Below are 21,694 nucleotides of genomic sequence, written 5' to 3' on the forward strand. Positions count from 1 at the left end.
GGTTTTACTATTATTCTATACGGTGCATTGCAAGTTAAGGAATACAAAGAGTAAATTAAAACTTTCCAGACAGCCCTTGGAATCAAGCAACTTTTATACATACTAAAGCCAAAGCTTTCAAACATTTTTCATTTTTAATAAACTTACGTGACTGACTGGCTATATATTCCTATGTAAAGATCTTATTTTTACTTAAAATTTTACTTAAATCTTAAATAGACCTGAAATTCATCTTGGTTTGGGTTATCCCTCTGCATTGTTCGACCAGCAATTTCTACTTCTCTTTCGCTTTTCAGCATTTTTTGCAGTATTTTTTCAGCTTGTTTCTTATTCCTGTCTTTCCACAGTCCAATTCCTCTCATGTTTGGATATTTGAGGCCAACTATTGTGTGTTCTTTTTGGTGACCTGCTATATTCTTCACGTCCCCAGCTTCAATAGTCTAACCTCATATGAATTTGTGTCAATAGTTTCAGTTTTGTTGGGAGAAACCTAATTCTGGTTGTCTTCTTACATCCAGAAGGAAAAAACAGAGAAAAATCAAGAAGTTTTGCAACAATGCAGACTTTACCCTACTTTTGTATGATTCCTATGAATAGATTGTAGCTTTGATGGTACAGTACAATGATCGGTCACTAGACATTTTCTACATTTCAAATATGCCATTGAGATTCAGACATAGAAATTTGAGTTCATAGAGAGCAAACCCAGGTTCTCAGTTCTCTTCAGGAAATGTTCAGCCATTTTAAAGGATACTTTCAAGAGGTTGCTGAAGCCTGATGTGTAAAATACAGTTTTCCTAAATTTCTAATTTCTGAACATGTATATCACTTACATGTAAATATATCTATACATAGTGTTATATATATATGAATATTTTACGTGAATATTATAATTAACATGGCTGCATAATTAAAACATTCAATTCTATTATTTAAATGGACACGCACAATGTTAGTTGTACACCTTTGAATTTGAATTATGATGCACGGCAATATATTTTGCAGAAATAATTTATTATAAGTTCATAGAAGATAACCGCTTTCAGTACATACCTCTCAGTGTCAGAATGAGCAGTCCTTATTCAGTACACTTGTGCAATGTAAGCTGATTTCCTTAGAGAAAAGAGTATTAATTAAACTAGCATTTTGCAATACTGATATGCAGAGGACTGCAATTTTCAAACACTAACAACTTTGCCAAATAGCTACCAGTTTTCATTGACGCTCTAAAGATTTGAGTGTAGTTTGTTTGTTTGGTTTTCTTTCCTTCACCCTAATAGCAGTATCATCCTTGTTGTAAGTAGATAGGGCTTAAACTGGAACATTTTTCAGCCCTCTCATTCAATGCATAAGCACAAATCTCTACACAAATTTTGTAGATATAGTGACAGTAACCACTATAATACTCCTCCTTATGTTTTGTGACATATGTAAGTAGCATAATCCTGGAAGTAAAGAAATTGAGACATGGAGGTTAAGAAATTTGCCTGAAGCTAATCAACAAGCAATTAGCAGAGATGGGATTAAAATTATAAAGTTTTGGCTCTCGGCCCTCTCTTCTGTCCGGTAGCCAACTGTCACTTTCAGTGCTTTTGGCTTCCAGTTTTATCTTGAGACCAAACTTCAGTGAATATGGTTTTCTGAATCTTCATACTACTTAGATATGATCTGAGAAGGGAACCATGACTAGGACTGATACTAACTGATACTTATCAGGCTGCCCAGGGAAGTTGTTGAGTCACCATCCCTGGAAGAATTTAAAAGACGCGTAGATGTGGCGCTCGGGGACATGGTTTAGTGGGCATGGTGGTGTTGGGTTGACGGTTGGACTCGATGATCTTAGAGTCTTTTCCAACCTTAATGATTCTATTCTATGATTCTATACTTTTTGGTTTTATAATTGGGAAGAATGTATTTGCCTGTAAAAGAAAAATGGAGAGTGCAATCCTTAGTGGTAGTTACTTTTCAGTAATTTTTACTTTTATTTTAACGATGGGCTTGAATTGTGCTTTCCAATTATGATGAAGGTTTCAGAGTGAAAATCTCTATGACAGGGCAAATGTAAATTAGTTTTTTTAAGAAAGAATGTTTCATTGTGTCCCAGAAAACTCTTGCAAACCTGTATTTTGTAATCTTCTAAAACACCAAGTATGTCTTAAAAACAGTAGATTAGATGAAATCATAGAATGTATTGCAAGTACTTAGTGTCAAATCACTAATTTGAAAAAGTATTTCAGACCCTGCTAAGATCACCTCTGCACATCGGTATTTCAGTGGTACAGTTATGGTCCCAACTTATGGGGGATCCTTCAGTGTAAACATACAATCATTCCACAGATAAAGCATGACGTAAAGCCCAGGTGATTTAACTTTGTTGATTCTGTATTGCCTTCACTGACATTGGACCACGTACCTGAACAGTTCTAGACAGTTCCAGTTTGGTCTTTTTAGCTTGGTCTCAGAACAGCTGTAGATTGAGCAAGAAGAGAATAAGACAAGGATGACGCATGAAAGGAGAGTAAGAATGGAATAAGAATCCCTGTGTCTGGGCCACTGTTGATTTTCTCAAGTGAGGATAAAGCAGAATTGTGGTATTTGATGAGAATTCCTTCTAAGGGAGATGACTAAACAAAAGTGAGGCATTTCACAATCTGTATATACCACACGAACAAAAATCACTTGGCAGTGCTTTTAACTTTGACACTGTAAATAACCTATATGAATGAAACAAAGTAACTTCTGGCTTCTTCAATTGAGTGACAGAAAAGCTTTGTATTCAATGGCAAAAGAAGCTGGAGAATGCTAGTGTGAGGTTTCCTCTTACAGCGTGGTATATCTGGCCACACATAAGACTCTTACCCCTATTCCACCCTGTAGTTGTCATTATGTCCGCCTTTAAATAGCATGCCCTTGACCGAATCTCAGTTCCATGTAGTGTTATGATTTCTCAGTATCTCTCTTTTTAAAGAAGAATGAATTTATGTTAAAGAGAGAAGAATGGAAGGTATCATTGTGAGATATAGATGAGAGAGGTGTAAGTTAGACACAGCACTGTGGGCCAGGATTATCTATTTAAGTGTATTTTTAATCACTGAAAATTATATTAAAATCACTTAAGTAACGTGAATAACCATGCAAAATTCTTGTAAAGCAAATACAATGCTACAGCAACATAAAAGGTAACAAATAACTGTGGTCTTCAGTTATTTTAGGTAATAGATTGCAGAACATCATTGTATGAAGTGCTGTCACATACCAGAATTAAAACAGAAATGGACTTGTAGTATTTAGAGTTTACCTTTATATGGCGATACGTTTCTTTTGGTTATGTTTCTACTATTTAATTGAATTTTTGAGCTAGCTACAACTTTGTTGTCCATACCTTTATATGAAGTTTTAGTTCTCAAATTCTTGAATGTATTGTATAATATACTTCAAATTTCTGCTGGTATAACTTTATTGGAGAGGAGTTAGAGCAATATAGCTCCTGTAGAATATGTTCATAGAGCAGATGCAGTTTTAGCTACAAAACTGCACTTTAGGAGTAGTATTTTTTGCACATTCGCAGTGCATTGTCCTTATTGACAACAAAATGTGACTGGTAGGAGCTTGTATTAACAGCAGGAGGTATACACAGTAGGACACTTGTGCAGTACCAAAACCACACAGTGTCAAAAACACTGCCAGTGTAAATACATTCTATCAGTGCTTTTATATCTGCATAACCATATCCCAGAGCAGGCTACTTTACTGTGTTAACCGTACTGATGTATCTTAAGTGGCTTGTAGGCACTGGGACAATGCACTGGGGCCTTTACTCACTGAATCTTTTTTAATACTTATAAACAGTTTTTTGACCTAGTTTATGAATGTCTGCTTATGCATCAGTAATGTATCATCTTACAGGCCACACTAACCTGTCTTTTAGTACAGCTGAAGCTGGGCTGCATTGTGTAGCTCTCACAGCATTGCTGGTAAGAGGAACATATATTCTCTCTACTTGGCTGGACATCTAATTTAGGTTTCATATAATCAACTGTTGTAGGCAAATGGTAAATGTTGTTTTACAACTAACAGAGAGAGAGGTGTTTATCAAGTTCTGAGATGAAATAGTTCTAACCTAGTAAGAAGGAAAGAAAGATTTATGAGTCTCTACTAAATAGTATTTTTTTATTTTATAGCAAGCTTAATGATATAGTCTTTCTATTAACCGGTTTAGCTCAATAAGTTACGCTTATGTGAAGTCATGACATCTCTTAATGCTGGTTTGCAAGTAGAAAGTCATCTTAAACCCCTTAATGCTCCAAACTGCATATGTTCATATGGATTGTAAGATTTGATTAGACACACACACACACATTTGTCCCAAGTAACAACATTCTGCCCCTCAGCAGTTTAACCCAACAAAGAAAGAGGTATAGGACTATGTATTTACCACCAGGACAGGGCATGACTCTGTCCAGAATGTTTCAAAAGAGAAGATATAAACCACTTTTTCACTAAGTTGAAGGTCAGTTATTACATTTGAGGCAGGTTTGATGAATCTAAAGGTCACTTTCATACACCCAAGGAACAGATCGGCTACATTCCTCGTCTTTTGGGGATGAAGGCTGGGGGTTAGTACTTGGTCAAGGGCTGGTCCCTAAGCTAAGCCTCCTCACCTTATCTGAAAAGAGAAGTGGAGAAGGAAGGTCTTTTGGTTTCAGTAACTGCAATTGAAAGATTGAATGACTTTGAATTTTCTGTCACCCCACTTATAAACTTTGATAACATATGTATTTTGAGTTTTATAAATTCTTCTTGCTTTTACCTTTAGCTGGCTTGAGCTGGGGATGACTTTACAGTAAGTGGATAACGCTAAGGCATTTCATCCATGTAGGCATGTTGTACAAAAGACTATGATCTTAGGTCACTTTCACAGAGCATAGTAGCAGATTGTAACAGAATGCTTTTCCCCTTTGATGTGCTGGCCAGTTGCCTCTAGTGGCAATGAGGCAGTTTGCCTCTAGTGTTGGAAAAGAAAGATGATACTTAGATGAAAGTAAGACGTGAGATATGTTCTCAGGCACAGTTTTACTACTTTCTCTTCTGCTTGAACAGAAGTTATGAGAATTTGCTTATGTGGGTGCCTTGTCAAGCGTTAACACTGAACTATATTTAGTATGTAGAGTTTGATGATTTCTTCTCTCTTTGAATCAGTCATATCATTAGATAGGTGATCTTGCTTTCGCAGTCACTAATCAGCAATCTGTCCTATGTATAAATGGCCAAGTATGCATTCTTGTGCGTTTAGATAAATAAAACTGAGTGGAAACTTCACTCATTTGTTACAGTGCCCCAATTTTATTCTTCCTAGTTTTGGTACCTGTATTTTGAGGGTTTTAGTAAGACTGAAACACCAATAAAGGCCTTCTCTCTAGTCATAATCCAGATACTCTCAGTCACTAATTGAAACTCTTACCTGTAAAATCTTGTTATTCCCCCTTTTCTCTTAGAGTAAAACTCCTCTGGTAAGAGATCAGCTTGCCTGACATTTTAAGATACGCTGCTTCTATTTTGCACGTTGAAAAGCAGTGCCAGCTCTCAGTTACCAAATAATTCATATGCAGTCTGCAGACACTAAAATTTGAAAAAGAAGCAGTAGAGATCTTTGAAGTGGAATTTCCTTTCATTAAATTAGTGAATATGACAAGGTTATGTAATGTTCCTGGGGAATGAAGTGGTGCATGTCACTAACCTTTTAGATTCAAGAAGCTTTATGCTTTTCATTTGCTGCTGGAAGGTGGCTTAGTACTGGATTAACTAGCAAGTTCCTCTTTCTAAGTCAGGTAGATTAAGCCCCACCCAGATTTTACTGTATGTGATAAATACTATGTATACACACAAGCTTATACCTATTTTGTTTTGTATTGTGCATTTGAACACATGTGCTGGTGTATAACTTAAAGGCATATGTGCAATTGGGTTAAATTTACCGTGTTGGAATTCCTATATGCATGAGAAAGAGAAAAAGAGAATTCTTGCTCTCCTGTGCCTTTACTGCATAGGGTACGTAATGCTACACCTACATCATTCAGTGCTCAGGTTAATCAAATATTAGAACTAAGCATCCTGATTCTCTTTTCTTAAACTAGCATAAACCAAAATTCTTGTGCAGAAGCAACTGAAGAGACACTGCAGTAAATAAGGGGAGATTTAGAAATAAACATGTAAAACTGTTTCATTTTCTGTAGTGATATTTAAAAGAAAGTTAAAGTTTGTAGTGAAGGTGATGGGTGTGAAGCACTGGCAGTCAACGCTGTGTACACACAACTTGGAGGTTGAAGGCAACAGGAGATGGGGGTGAGAGTAGGTCTGGCTTCGGAAGCGTTCTCCTTTGTTCTGATCATCGAGGAGGCTGACTCTGATGGCCCGTCAGCCCTGGCTTCCTGTTAGGCTCAGCATGATAGCGCTCTGCCAAGGCAGTAGTTAATGGCTGGTCTCAGTTTTACAGTAAGTGTCCTAATAATTTGTGATGAAACCAAAGTAAATTATTGTCAGGTTGCCTGCAACAGTTTTAGTAGAAAAAGCACAGCAATAAATTCTTCAGCTTCATCCTACTTAGGGTATAAACGTATTGGTCTATAATATTAATAAAAGGCTTTTTCACAGGTTTTTCACATAGGTTCTTCATATTTGTGAAAGCCTTTTTCTTTCTCCCAGTTATTATAAACTGTTAATGAGTATGGGAGTGTGTGTGGGCGTGATGTTAGTTGGCAAATAAATGTTTCCTGCTGTCTGTGTTGGTTTGTATTCCTCCCATGTCCCTGGGGCTCAGATAATGTCTGTCTCTAAAAGAGCATACATAATCCACAATGAAATGAGCGGGTACCAAGGTTTGCACAGCCTAGAGGTACAAATTAGGAATTTGCTATTTTAACGTTAGACCTTTTGGAAAATGCAACCTACCTGTTCTACCTGTAGGGCCTTACTTGTATGTCATTCAATTTCATATTTCAGGCAGGAATAAACCCAATGGTCAGCCTAGTAAACTGACACTTCGCATTGCAGAAAATTTGAAAACATAAAGATAGGCTTGACTTTTAATATAATTTTCCTTGAGAGATCAGGAAATGATAATCTTTTTTTAAGCTGCTTACTAAATTTGTAGGGTGGGTATGCTCTGGCTGATTGGAGGCTGGGGAACTGGATATGACTGCTAAATTGGAAAAAAAACCCGGACATTTTTTGACATGGTTGTTTCTTCTGCGTGCGTTTGGTTTTAGAAGAATACATGTAGCAGAAAGAAGGTTGGGAGATAAAATTTTGATTATATTATAAAGATTTTATAAGCATTGTTGTAGGGGCTGGGTTTTTAAGAGGATGTTGTGACGCCTGTAAAGCGAAATAGCTTAGTTTCCTTCACCCAGGATTTGGGAAACCTGTGTTTGTACCTGCAAATAATTTTTGTGAACCAAATGGATCAAGGTCTTCAGCTGGAATTAGTTGGCACAGCTGGATTGTGTTTAGTAGTTAAAGATGAAAAATTGGTAATTTTCATTCACAGGATAATAAAACTATTCAGCTGCTCAGAGTATGATGGCATTTGAAGATTGCGTTTTTGCTATTCTTCTTGCTGAATGATGGAAGGATGCAGTTTTGAGATGTTTATAGTGAGAAACAGCAAAATTTCACCAGCTTGTGACTGACAGACAAGAGCCTTTAGGAACATACCAATTGGTAACTTTGGGATTTCATTATGAAGATTTCATCAATACAAATTGTCACTCGTCCTTACAGAAATGAAAAGCTAATTAACTTTCTTACATAGCCAATTTGCAGGTCCACTGTAAGTGCAGGTTAGAATTAAGGCAAAACAATTGCTTATAACAATGATCAGTCTAACTGATGTCACAAATTATGATTAGTGAGTAAATTAGCAGTGAATGCTGTAAATGAGTGTGCTTTGAAAATTCTTTTTAATAAATAAATGAGCACAAAAAGCTTTTCTGTTAAATATGATATGTATATAGAATAGGTTTTTTAGTATGTTAACTCCTAGAGGAATTGTGAAATATATAATAACTCATGTAATTTGTAAACTATCTATACAGTATCAGGCTAAGCTTACATGCAACATTTGCCTATTTGTTCATTTTTACCAGGACAGGAGCCTTCACCATTATTGAATGTGAATTATGGCCTGTTTACTCAGAATATATAGCAGTTCCTGATAAGTCGGTGGGATGCAGTTAATATTGCAAAGTGGGATGTGGGGTGAATGAAGGGTATTTCTATTATTCTTTTTTTTTTTTTCCCTTTTTTTTTTTCACCCCATGTAGGAATTTCCTGAGTGTATAATTTGGCATGGGAAGAATGACTTCGGAATTTAGAACTGGGAATGAGTCCAGTCACATACCCCACTGAAACCTGATGTCATGAAACCAGTAATGCATAGGGGCTCTACACTAAGTAACAGTGATTCTTGTGATGGTGTGTGTGCAGTATCCCAAAGTGCATGGGCACCTGCCAGACCACAATGTTTACTCTGCACTCAACCTGCATTTCTGAGTGTCAGATGAAACGGTTCCATGGAAACAGTTGTGACTGTATCATCTTCCAGCTTTTATTGCTACAAAACAAGCCTTTACAACCAAAAAGTTACTGTAATTTTTCAGGAGTCTCCTGAAACATCAGTATACATTAATTTACAAGTACATGGGTTGTTTGAAAGAAGCATCTTAGCATGTTTAATTTTTTCTGATGTCTTTGTTACTTTACTCACTTTTGCTATGAATACTGTAAAATGATATGATAGAATATGATTTTTTGAAATTTTTATTCTGATTTTGGAAACTTTTTCCTATTTCAAGTATATGATAAAGTTTAATATAGTATAATGGTATAGTAGGGACTTCCATACAGCTCAAATAGAGGGTCTAGAAGCAGAAATACATTAAGGTCTGCATTCTCTATATACCTTGTCCATAGTAGGTCTGCATGCTGAGCTTGGTATACTTGGGCTGCAGACATCCCATTAGCTCTCACTTTATCTTTAAAGAAGGTGAAGTCTTATACTCATATTCACCTCTTAATTAGAGGAGTTATGTTCATAAAAATGTTTCTACACAAGAATAGCTCTCAGTAGCTGTGAAGGGGGCTGAACTACTAATTTCAAAAACATTTTGACAGACATTTCATCTGGGTGCAAAGGAAGAGGATTACATGTCCTGAAAGCACAGCACAGAGTACAGAACAGCAAAATTAAAACAGTTAGATAATTCTGTATCATGAATGTGAATTAGTTAATTCCATTCACTGCTTCAGAATTGTACTTAAACTTACAAAAGACAATGTGGAGGTGCAAAAGAGAAGAAAGAGATGTCTTATGCTCATACAAAGCTATGAAAAAGTTCCAATCTAAGTGAGTTATTTTAGTGTCATGTTATAAATACATTTTATGGGGCCTCAATATGCAAAGAAGGACAGCTTCTTTCTGGATAGTGGTAAACTACTACTATTTCAGAAGTTCCTGTGCCCCCTGGGGGGACAGCTTCACTGCTTGTTGAAGCAGCAGCCTAACTTTTATGACTTTAAACTCCTTGAAACAAATAAATTAAAGCTCATTGTATTTAAGGTGAGCTAGCAATAAATTCCATTTTTGTTCATATATTGGAGTGTAATTTGCAGTAGTTCAATAGTTGTCACTTGAGCTTCTCAGGAATCCCAGCAAGAAGTGCATAACAAGCAGTAGAGAGTGGGAACCCTCAGGCCTTGGATGACAAAGCTTGTGGTACTCTCCGTAAGTCCAAGTTACGGAAATCTTCTGCTGTAAAATTTTTTCCTTGACAAGTTATCAACATTCAGCTACAGCACAAATATCTGAGTAGGTGCTGGTAGATAAACAAGCTGAAACAAACAAAACTTGTGGTTTTTGCATTTAATAGCCAATATTGCTGCAATTTTGATGATGCCCACAAGAGAGTTCAAGTCCAGAAATATGAGGTGCTGATTTTAACTGAATTTTACTTTTCTTATTTTAATTACACTTCTGTTATTTTAATTGCAGCTTTATTGAAATGTGACCAGGTAGAGTTTCAAAAGTGCTGAAAGCATGTGCTATCATGGTTGGTAACTTATTACATCTGATTTTTTTGGCAGATTTAATTGCACTGGAAGGTTCCCATATAGATTGTTGCTGTGCTTAATGAAGTGTGCTGCAGTGAGTTTTTGATGGACTCTGCACTGCTGTTTGTTAAGGGAGATTGAAAATAGTTGTCAGTTCTCAATCAAAATTGCCCTCATGTTAATAAGCACAACTCTGTGTGCAGTGTAATTGTATTTGCTATCAGAGTGCCTAGCAGCATAGGTCAGAATCAATGTCAAGAAACTGACAACATTAATTGTGGAGATAATTTGTGTCAAACCTTAATTAACAACCTTTGTAAAGATAGAGGCAACAAATACTACTTTTCATTTTTGGTTCTGTTGGGTTATGATTTCACATACCCTTACACTGATGATGGTCACTTTATATGTAACGAGATTAACATGTTGATTGAATAATGAAAAGATGGATTGCATAATATCCATCTTTCTCCACGGCTGGCTGGCCGCTATCACCATAGTCTGAGCATCTCTTGACCATAAATGAGTTTATCCTCACACCTATTAAGCAAGCAGACATTATTATCCTTCTGGTGCAGCTGCCGAGCCTGAAGTGGAGAATTTAACTGGTTTGCCAAATTAAATTTAGTTTTGCGAATTTAAAGTTGAACTGCTGAAAATGGCCATTTTATGCATTAAAATGTCTGAAGTCTACAGGACTACTCTAAGTTTCCTGTTTCAGTTAAAATGATCTGTGTTCTAACTATAATTTACCTTCTCTGATATCGTATGATACCTCAAAGATAACTGTCTTACTTTCAAGATTAGACACCGGAGAAGAGTTGTAGCAATGTTTTTTTACAGGAATTAGTTATGCAAAAAGAAGCTTTGGCCAGCCACATGCCTTATTTTTTCAGCTAGATTATGGTCTAAGTGAAACACAAACATCATCACAGTTCCCTTCCATATTGGAATGTGAAGCTTTTTTACTGATGTAGATAATATCAGTCTTTACATACAATAATGTGGTCTTTACATACAACCTTAAAACCTTGTTTTTCTTGAAAAATGTCTACAAATAGGGAATTACATCATTATGTAACAACTGCGCTTGTCTTTTGCCTCTAACGCTTCATAGCGAATATTGTTAGTTAACAAATTGTCAGTCCAGCAACAGCTTTACAAATTGTCAGTCCAGCAAAAATTCACGTAGGACTGGAAAAATACCTGTTCTTCTTCAGGTAGCTACCAAAGCTGCATTAGGTATTCAGCTCTATCTCTGCAACTCCACTATGTAGATACAGCTCTGCAGAAGCTAGTAAGCAATTTTCATGAGGAGTCATAGCAGTTACAGTTCTTTACCAGGTTTGGCCCAGTCCTAGATGAAGAAATTGTCAGAGAATTGGTTTTACCTCTAACAGCAGTTAAGTTTGGTGGAAAATTTTTAGTTTCATATATATTGTTATGTGCACTATTTGATAAACAGCTTTGCAATTTGCAGAGTGTTGGACATGAAGGGGATTTTGTTTGTTTCTTTTGTGTTCAGCAGCAATGGGAAAGGTAAAGTGTCATATGGTGTAAATTAGTGCAAGCTCTCTTGTGTTTACCTGAACTGCACTAATAGAGAATTTGTCTCTGAGTGTCTGATAAGGAGGGAAGGGATTCCCCTTTATTTATCTTCTTTTTTATTATTGTTATCATTAATACAATATATTGCCTATTAGTAAAAGTATGTCAACCACAGATATCATGGTGACTGGCAGTGATATAAAACCTAATAATAGAATATTTTGGGTTTTGTTGGTTGGTTGGTTACGGGGTTTTGGGGTTTTTTTTGCAGAGCTAATTTGACATCGTTCAACATGGTCTTTGCTTATCATTTTTTGTTGTTTTTCTTTTGTTTGTTTAAAAATCTGCAGTTCTCCTGCATCTCTCCCAAGATAGTTAAATGAAGTGTTGCAGGAATGGACAAACAGCATGGCTCTTAAATTGAGTTGCTTTCCCTCCTTGACCCTTGTAATGCATGGCAAAATTGGCAAATTCTACAGAACAGACCTTGTCTCTAGGGAAGTTGAAATTATCAGTTGGGCAGTCACTGAATATATGAGTGAGGAATAAATTTAGAATTTAAAAGCTGCCTATGAGCTACTATACATAGTTACTCTGTGCTGACGGACTTGCCCACGCAGTGTTTTTCTTTCATTGATTTGAGGTTCAACACTGAATTCACAAAATGTCAAAAAGAATAAAAAGAGAGTGGCAGCACATCATTTTTCACTTGATGGCACACAATCACAACTTGTGCCACAGAATATCAGCGTATCATATTCAGTCATGTCTCTATACATATCAGAGTGCTGAGTTAATACACGCATAGAAAAGGATTAAAAACTAGCAATTTTGGTGAAACCCAGATGCTCTTCATTAGAATACATTTCTGTCTTTTCCGTGGTCCAGGCATAAAGCCTGTGACTTCAGAGAGGATTTTTAGTTTCTTTGCTCTAAGTGTGTTTTATTTGCCGTGGTTTTGGCAATCTTTTGACATCAGAGAAATTATTTCTTGAGTTTCCCATGGCAGCTGTGGCACACTATTTTGCTGTGTTCGGATTTGCTGTTGCATTTGGTTTCAGGTACATGTTCACCAGGCACAATTAACACAGCAGATAGTTCAAGGGCCCTTGAGCATTCTGAAAAGTCGAGCAATAACAATTATACCTGACATGTCTGTTAAAGAAAAAAGCGTGCAGATTTTCAGGAACATTATATTTTTACTGCATTTTTTGAAATTTATCTTTGTTACTGGCATGTTACATATTAGGGATAGCACAAAAAAGACTAATTTCATTTCGTAAACTTAGGACAATCTGCATACTCTCATATTTAATGTAGCAACATAACAACAACATATTGAGTTTTGTTTCATAATAATGGCCACATCATATTTTCTTGGCATTTTAAATTATTTCAGGATTACATACATAATGTTACATACATGCATATTTGTAGTCTGCTGCATTTCTGAAATTTAAATAAACATGCTGACAAGAAGTATTGCCTGTGGAAAGACCAGTTCAGCAGAAGAAGGGGTTAGACATCAGAAGTGAAGAGCAGCAACTTAGAAATGAAAACTAGTACAGTATAGGTACATAACTGTCAGAACTAGGAAAGGAAACTGAAGAAGAGTGAAGAGAGTGAGAACAGAAAGGAGCTGACCGCTGAAAGTTGAAGATGAGAGCAAAAATGATTTGCAACAGCTGTTATAGGGCAACTATATATAACAACTTAAAACTGGGAAAGGCTACATAGCAAAGACTGGATTTCTTATCATTTATTGGCCCTAAGTATTCACTTCATATAATTCAAATCAGCGTCCTAAAGTGTATGGGATCTCTAAAAATTTCTCAGCTAAGAAAGAGAATGATGTAAATATTTACAGGAACTCTTCAACATTTCTGTGCTGTGGTTAGACATAATCTCATCGATTTTTATGCTAAATCTTTAGAAGTCATGTCTTGTGTTGGTGTAAGTTCGAAAGTTTTGTTTCACCACAGGGTTGATAAATTAATTTCAATTATGTTGACAGAAATAGAAGGAAAGAGAATAATTAATTAAAAAGCATTTTTCTGCTTTTAAAATTATTTCTCCATTTCTGTCTCCTCTCCTGTTGTTACAATAGTTGGATCTTTTTTCACTTCTTCTTTCTGACAGAGTAGAATAATTTGGGAGTGAACAGGAGCTATATGTGAAACTGTGAAGCGTAAATCTCTATTCTGTTATAGTCCTTTCTGCATGGACTCTTAATGCATAGTCATTTACCTCCACCACTGCAAACTTACAAATGCTTTCTCCTAAATGTCACTGATTTTAATGGCTCAAAGGTGGGAATCCTGTTTTCATGACATCCTGTAATTATAACATCAAGTCATGAATCATGATCTTATTACAGCTGATTGATGAGCTCATTTTGCAACAGAAGACAAATTGGATTTTTTATTTATAATGGTGATAAAATATAATGTGTGATCTTGCTATTCTGATGCTATCAGATTTCTGTTTTAATGTAAATTTCACTAGTAAAATCTGTAAGTACTTTCCTGATCTTTTAGTTATTTTTTTAATGCTTTCTCTTGCAGGTGAATACTGCCACTGGATAAACAAAACATTTCCTTCTTTTTTCATTTTGAAATCTTGACATAGGTTATTTTTTATGTTTACTACTTAGATTAATTTTGTTATTTTTTTGTTTGTTTCAGCACCACCAAAGTTTACAAGAACTCCCGTTGACCAGACAGGGGTTTCTGGAGGAGTCGCCTCATTCATCTGTCAAGCCACAGGAGATCCAAGACCTAAAATTGTCTGGAACAAAAAGGGAAAGAAAGTCAGCAATCAGAGATTTGAGGTATTAGGTCCATTGTTCTGTTCCTCTGAAAAACATTAATTCCAGTCTCGCTTCTAATCCCAATATGTGTGCTTTATTATCGGTGATTAAGCAAAATAGCTATGACTCTCGGGGATAATTTACTGGGAGCAGTCTTGTGAAATTTTTATTTTGCAAACTGGTTATGCATAGCACTGTTAAAGAGAAAACTGCTACTGCTGTTTTTTAAACTAGTATAACCTAACTGGGGAGCCTTGATGTGCTTCTGTTCAGCCTACTATCTTTTCCATGAAGGAGATGGGGGAAAAGTATTTGAGCAGTGATTGCTGTCTCCAGAGAGCAAGCCACCTCCTTTTGTGACAGTGTACATCGAACAGACCTAGGCTGCTACTGCTTCTGCTGCCACAGTTGCTTACACACTGTTGCAGAGAAAGATGAAAGGGACATTGTAGTTCCTGCTGCCGAACAGGAAATGTAAAACTTGTTTGCTTTTGATTCTTTTCTTAACAATAACCTAGGAAAAGGCTTTAGAGAAAGCTATTTCCTCTCTCCACAACCTTCAATTAAAGGAAATGGTGAAGATAATCTGTTCAAAGGATAGTGGTTATTTGGGGGAAATAAGATATCAAATATTATTCCCTCTTTTAGTAGCAGGAAAAATTAATATCAAATATGGATTGACCTTTAACATTAAGAAAAAACTCAGAAAATGGGAAAAGGCTTGTAGAATGGATACCAAAACTGGCACTAAGAGTGTATAATTTTCACTGTGTCTCTTCACTATTTTCAATGTTAAATATGAGAGTTCTGCATTAAGAAAACAACTGTTTGGAAGATGACTAATTTGTATATAAAACAGTTTTGACGTGCATTTTATGAGCAAATGATTTAAGATATACCTGTTAAACTGAATATTGAAGTCTTCTGTTTTTAATAGTATTTGGGAAGATTGCTTGCGCTGGTTTTCAGGTTAGATTTAAGCCAGCAGAAAAGAATTGCATTTCTTATATAAACTAAATTTTTTCTATTCTTTTTTTGTTCAAAAAATATTTAAAGGCATTGGAATTTGTTCATTAACCAATATAATTCTTTGCTTGTATATTTACTACAATGTGAGAAATAAAAGCATGAATTTAAATGTGACCTCCTAGTGCCAAGAACAGTTTGTACTTTGCAGAGTATATGCAGAGCTGCAATTGGCTAGAGGGATTAACATAGAAATTTTATCATAAACTTTACACAATTTATCCCCTTCTGGTCACAAAATTTTCACTCGAGGTGAGTTCTAAACAGTGAAAGATTGGGCATGTACATGTTTACTGTGTTGATTCAGTTTTATTTTGCAATATGTTGTGGTTTATTTGCTTCATATATTGTTTATATGTACCTGCTTTTAGGGAGAATAAGCAAAAATCAAAGTTTTCTTTCAATAAAAAGTATTTGAATGGAACTATAAAAAATTAATTTAAAATGTTTTAAAAATGCCTTTAGTAGACTGTTGAACAGGCTGTACAGCCAAGTAAGATGGAATGTAATTCAAAGAAATAGAAAGCACTTACCAAGTATTTTATAATTTTTATTATAACCACTGAGCAGAGTAGTTATAAAGTGTGCAGAGCACATCAATATTTTAAGCATCTTTCCTTCCTGTCCAAAGTAAGGCCATTAATTCATGCCGAGAATCTCTAACTAAGAACAGAACAACAATAGAAATGAGATTCAGAAAAGGCACATGGAACATTTGGGAAACAAGAAACATATGAGATTGTCAACTGCACCAGTAAGAGAATAATTAGGAGGGCTTATTTTCCTCTTCTTTCACATTAATATTTTGTATATTTCTCTGAGTTTGATTATTTAGTAATACAAGACATGAAAATGTTCTACTTGGCCACCTGTCTTCATAGAAGCACAGTAAATACAGCTGGAAAGGACTTCAGTGGGCCATCTAATCCACATGCTTTCCCAGGATGCTGGGGGTTACTTCCCCCTCCCCCCCCCCAATAAACTTAGACAGCCTCCTACAGTGTTTCATGAACCTTGCTATGATTTTTTTTTTCTTTCTGGAACCTGAACTTTTTTGCTGGAACTTGATGTACATAGCAATTGTCTTATCTAGCAATGGGGCAACAAATAGTTTATTCCCTCTCTCTTGATGGTGACGGTTTATATATTTGAAGATTATTATCATTGAATGTGGAATGTTCTTGATCACAAGCTAATTCTCACAACTGAGTGAGAATAGTGGTGAGAGCTATACATTGTTTCTGAAATTAAAGGCTACAATAAGACCTTGTGAGACTTCACTGTTAATCTTTCATCTTTTATTTATATTGCAAGTATGTACTATGAATGAACATGATACAGGAGGATTCTTTTTTCTCCTCTTGCTTCAAAATAATTCAAATAATATGAATTAGAGACATCTACTTTAAGTTACTAAGAATTCTTTCTCAGAGGAACTTAAAAAGAAACAGAGAAGGGGAAAAAAAGGTTTAAAAAATTGCATTTTTTAATACCCTGTGGCATGAGGCTAGTTTTATTAAAAAATCCGTGCTTTTTTTAAAAAAAAAGTCTCATTCAATAGATGGGGGAATGGGAGGAATTAACTATATGTGATATGCAGGAAAGGGGAGAACTCATCACAGGAAAAGTAAATCCATTTTATGGTACATATTTTGGAGACACCAGTCTTGAAACTTAATCTCTGCAATATTTGCCCAACCCAATCTGCTGCAATTGTTTTTATTGGCCATCCCACTAGGATTATTAATCGTTCAGATTTAAACAATAATAATTACTCTTTTTAAGCGTAACGATTGTGATTATTTGGATCCTATTCATTTTTTATCTACAAATCATTAGTCTGTCTGCTTTAAAATTCTGAAATTTTCCTTTCCCTCATAAATGTCAATTTATCAAGAATTCTAGTTATTCTTCTGTTTGTGCTAAGATCAGGTGGAGATTTTGTGTTGTCAAAGTTTGTTTAGGACAATGGCTTTACTTAAAGAACAAGGAAAAGTAATACAGCCTGTGGGCTGTCAAACCAATTTCTTCTCAGAAAAAAACAGGTTTTTATCTTATATTCACCTAGACGTCTCCCACTGCTAAGAAGAAACGGAGCAATTCCTACAATGAAAATGGGAAGATAATGGGCGTATAACCATAGTTCCCAACCCTGTGCTGTATTTCTTTCCTACTATCAACAAGTATAGAGATCTAGTCGATTACTTATGTGTAAATTAGACATACAGACACAAACATGTGCAAATAGGCATGTAGGTAAATTGTTTTGTGCATGTGTATATAGAATATGGCCAAATATTAATTATTTTGTAAAAAAAAAAAAATTGTGACTGTCCTTTCTTGATAAGTGCCATTTATCTGATGGTATCTGATATTGTTGACAAATACTTTTTTAAAAAAGTAGATTAAATAGATTAATATTATAATTTAATTATCAGGAAGGCTTTTCCAGTGCTTGGAGTGCTGCAGTACTCACCAATATCTGATGTGATTCTGACTGCAGAACAAGAAGGAAATAAGAGATATTCAATTAATTCTTTCTTGTATTTAAATTAATATTTCTTGTGTAAATATTGCAATTTAAAAACTAAACCTTAACCTTTAGCCTTTTTAGTCTCTTAACTGGTCACATGCTTTCTAATACATTGTTGGATAAATTTACTTACGTTTTGTGGGTTAAATGCATAGCTAAACTGAGTAGTCCTATCTTGTTCAGAAATTGCTGACTCTTTTTACTTTGGAGCTAAATGAATGAGTGAACTGCACTCTGTAAGTAGAGTGGGAATATAGCGTGCAGCACTTAAAATGAATGTAACTGGCATTTGAAGGTAGAGTACTTAAGCTAAGAGAATGGAGAGAGATTGGTGGTGAACTTCAGGATAAAAAAAGCGTTAAGTTACAGAATTCTTTCTTACAGCCCTTGTTAGCTGGGGGTTTTTTTGTTGTTTGTTTTTCATCCTGTCTTTTCTTGAAACTATCTTAGAATGGCCATCGAATACTCACTGAACAGCAATGTATGCTACAAGGCATTGCCACTTAAACATTTTCCCATCTGTGCGGAATTTGTCCTGGTATGTGTATTTGAAAAACGAACCTGGCTTTGATGACATGAATACCAACAGGTCACTGTTCATGAACAGATTAACTGAGGGATAGGCATTTGTAACAACATCTGTGACAGCTTTTGTTTCCTTCTATAGGTAATAGAGTTTGATGATGGATCTGGATCAGTTCTCAGAATACAACCACTGCGCACGCCACGAGATGAAGCTATATATGAATGTGTGGCTTCCAATAGTGTTGGCGAAATAAGTGTGTCCACGAGACTCACTGTTTTACGTGGTAAGTTCTTTCTAAACATAACTAATTCACTTCATAGAGCTGAAAGTGCTATATTGTTGTAAAAGAGAGGTTTCTCTCCAGGAAAGTTAAGTACAGTTCTTTTCAAATGGATGTTATTATAGTCGTGATGCTGTTAAATACAACCTTTTCCACATAATACTTGAATATTGTGTTTCTGATTTTTGACCATAAAATGGTAATGTGAGTATGCGGGATATGACAGTTTAGAGTGAGGAAAAGAAGTAAGAACTAAGTGAAGCAGGAGTGCCGTGCACAACAGGTTATTATATCAATCATTGATCAAAAAACAATGCTTTATGAATGCATTTGATTTACATTTTAGTGCTGCCCTTGGGTAGCTTAGCTTTGTGTGATCAGCTTTTACATAGAAATTTGCCCAATTAACAGTGACCTTCAAAAGTTCTATAAAGAGTTTTTAGATGAGGTTAAGCGGCTACAAAATTTCCCCCCCAAGATATAATACATACAAAAGGGGAGGGCTTCTTCCATTTCAAATATATGTCACCTGAATTGTATTCTCACTTTGGCAAGAAGTTTTTGGAGACAGTAAAGGAAAAATTCAATCTTTTCAACCTTAGGGTGTTTCAACCCTTCAGGAGTAGGATATGAATGTACTGCCAAGCCTACTGTCTAGATAATACTCAGAGGAGTAAATAGAAGTAGTCAAATGACCTGAACATCTCATTCTGTCACTTGGAGATGAATGGAACCTGAATTTGGAGACACTTCATGAAATACCACACTCTTCAGGTTGCTTTTATGACTGAAGATTACTGTCTTCTATTCTGATATTACATGGCATTACTTGATTTGCAGAATTAACTGCTAGGGGCGTGTTTATAGGAATTGAAGATGATGAGTCAGCTTTACAGAATTTAGAAGAAAATTTGTAAAATGTATGATTTAAATAATTTTTTTCTATCCCAACAAATGTAGGGTGGCAAGTTTGTTTTCTCTTATTTTTCTCTGAAGCTGGATTTTTATTCAAAAAAAGAAAAATAAAAGGTTTATTTCTATACTTTTATTTGATATTTTGATCAGTACAGACAGTCCTGGCATTACTGTTAGAGTCAACTAACAACACTATGTACATATATAACAAATAATAACACTAAGTACATAATACGTATTTTTTTCTCAGATTTAGCCTGGAGTAAGCAAACCTTTTTAATATTTAAAGTTCTTATCTCTAATGCCATGATTGTTCCTTCTGTTATCTTTTAAAAATTCTTCCCAGTTTAGCCAATGAAAATGGGAAGGTTGATAGTTAAGTTCATGTTTTAACAGCACCATGGGCCTGTTCTTAACTTCCTAAGATAAGATTTTCCCTTTATTAACTGATAGAAGCACTACTTCTGCACAGCATCCACGTTGTTGAAAATGACCATAAAATGACATTTTCATACTGCATTAAAAGTTTTGTAAATTGAAGGAAGATGGGAAAAGGGAGGAGGGGGGAAAAAAAAGTAAAAAACTGTGAAAACTCAGGTGGAAGAAGTATTCTTCGTCTTCACAGTTTCTTGAAATGTATTTACAAGACCCTCTGGTTTTGAAATGTGCACGCGTTTTGAAAGATACTGTTGTAAACCAACCAAAGTTCTCATTTTGGGGTTTGTAGAGAAGAAGCAACAGCTCTCATCTCTCTACCAAGGGCCATAGCAGTTGAAAAAGGCAGAAGAGTTGTCTGAGTGTCAGAACTGATTGACTTGTAAAATGTGATCTGTTTCATTGCTTGTCCTATGGGTTATTTAATCAATTTCTTGTAAGGCATATGTGGTTCTGCTGCCCATTTTTTACTAAAATAGCTCAATGCCACTTCAGACAACACTAACATCGGATCCTGTTTTAAAAACCAGGCATGATGATATGTATATGCAAATGCCTGATGAACAAAAAATGTACTTTATTAGTTATGAAGTTAATATTTAAATCAATTTAAATTTTAAATTTTAATTTAAAATCAATTGTCTAATTAAAAAAAATGAAATATGAAAGGCTGTGTGTTGTTTCCAGCCATAACACGTATGGCTTTTGCAACTGCTGAAATATACTTTGGCCCCAGGAATATATTTATGGATTTAATCTGAAACTGGGAACATATAAGAACTCATGAACATATTGGGACTGTAGAGTTAGCTAAAGGGGTAACATCAGAGAAAGCAAGGACCATGCAGAGTAACAGGACATTGTAAGGACATTTTGGCAGGGTTAAAATTTTGAAGTGCTATAAGTACAATGACTTGCTATATTGCTTTCCAAGACAAGGGATAGTTCAGTGCTAAGGGTATTAGCCTGGAAGATAAGTAATTATATTATAAGCTTCTACTTTGCAAACTTACACAAAGCTTCATTTTGTACAGTCTGCAATAGCAGCCTTGTGGAAAACACTGCATCTGATAATGCCTTTGTGGGATAGAGTGGCCCTGTGTCTCACGAAGCTGCTGTAGGAATAAATATACACCATAGATGTGAACAGGAATTAACAGACATAATCTGGACGGCCGGGCCCAGAGAGTTGTGGTGAACGGAGTTAAATCCAGTTGGTGGCCAGTCACGAGCGGTGTTCCCCAGGGCTCAGTACTGGGGCCGGTCTTGTTCAATATCTTTATCAACGATCTGGACGAGGGGATCGAGTGCTCCCTCAGTAAGTTTGCAGACGACACCAAGCGGGATGGGAGTGTTGATCTGCTGGAGGGTAGGAAGGCTCTGCAGAGGGACCTGGACAGGCTGGATTGATGGGCCGAGGCCAACTGTATGCGGTTCAACAAGGCCAAGTCCTGCACTTGGGTCACAACAACCCCATGCAATGCTGCAGGCTTGGGGAAGAGTGGCTGGAAAGCT

The 21,694-nt window shown here is 35.8% G+C and overlaps 1 protein-coding gene across 1 annotated transcript in view; it reads left to right on the forward strand.

Annotated features, from left to right (window-relative positions):
- PTPRD (protein tyrosine phosphatase receptor type D) overlaps positions 1–21,694 on the forward strand; it is a 1,348,716-nt gene that overhangs the window by 1,105,580 nt on the left and 221,442 nt on the right. The window contains exons 11-12 of the mRNA XM_075138097.1: positions 14,340–14,485; positions 18,691–18,832. Of these exons, the coding sequence (XP_074994198.1) occupies positions 14,340–14,485; positions 18,691–18,832 (288 nt within the window). The remainder of the gene's footprint in view (positions 1–14,339; positions 14,486–18,690; positions 18,833–21,694) is intronic.

The sequence above is a fragment of the Calonectris borealis genome, chromosome Z (assembly GCF_964195595.1).
Source record: "Calonectris borealis chromosome Z, bCalBor7.hap1.2, whole genome shotgun sequence".
NCBI lineage: Eukaryota > Metazoa > Chordata > Aves > Procellariiformes > Procellariidae > Calonectris > Calonectris borealis.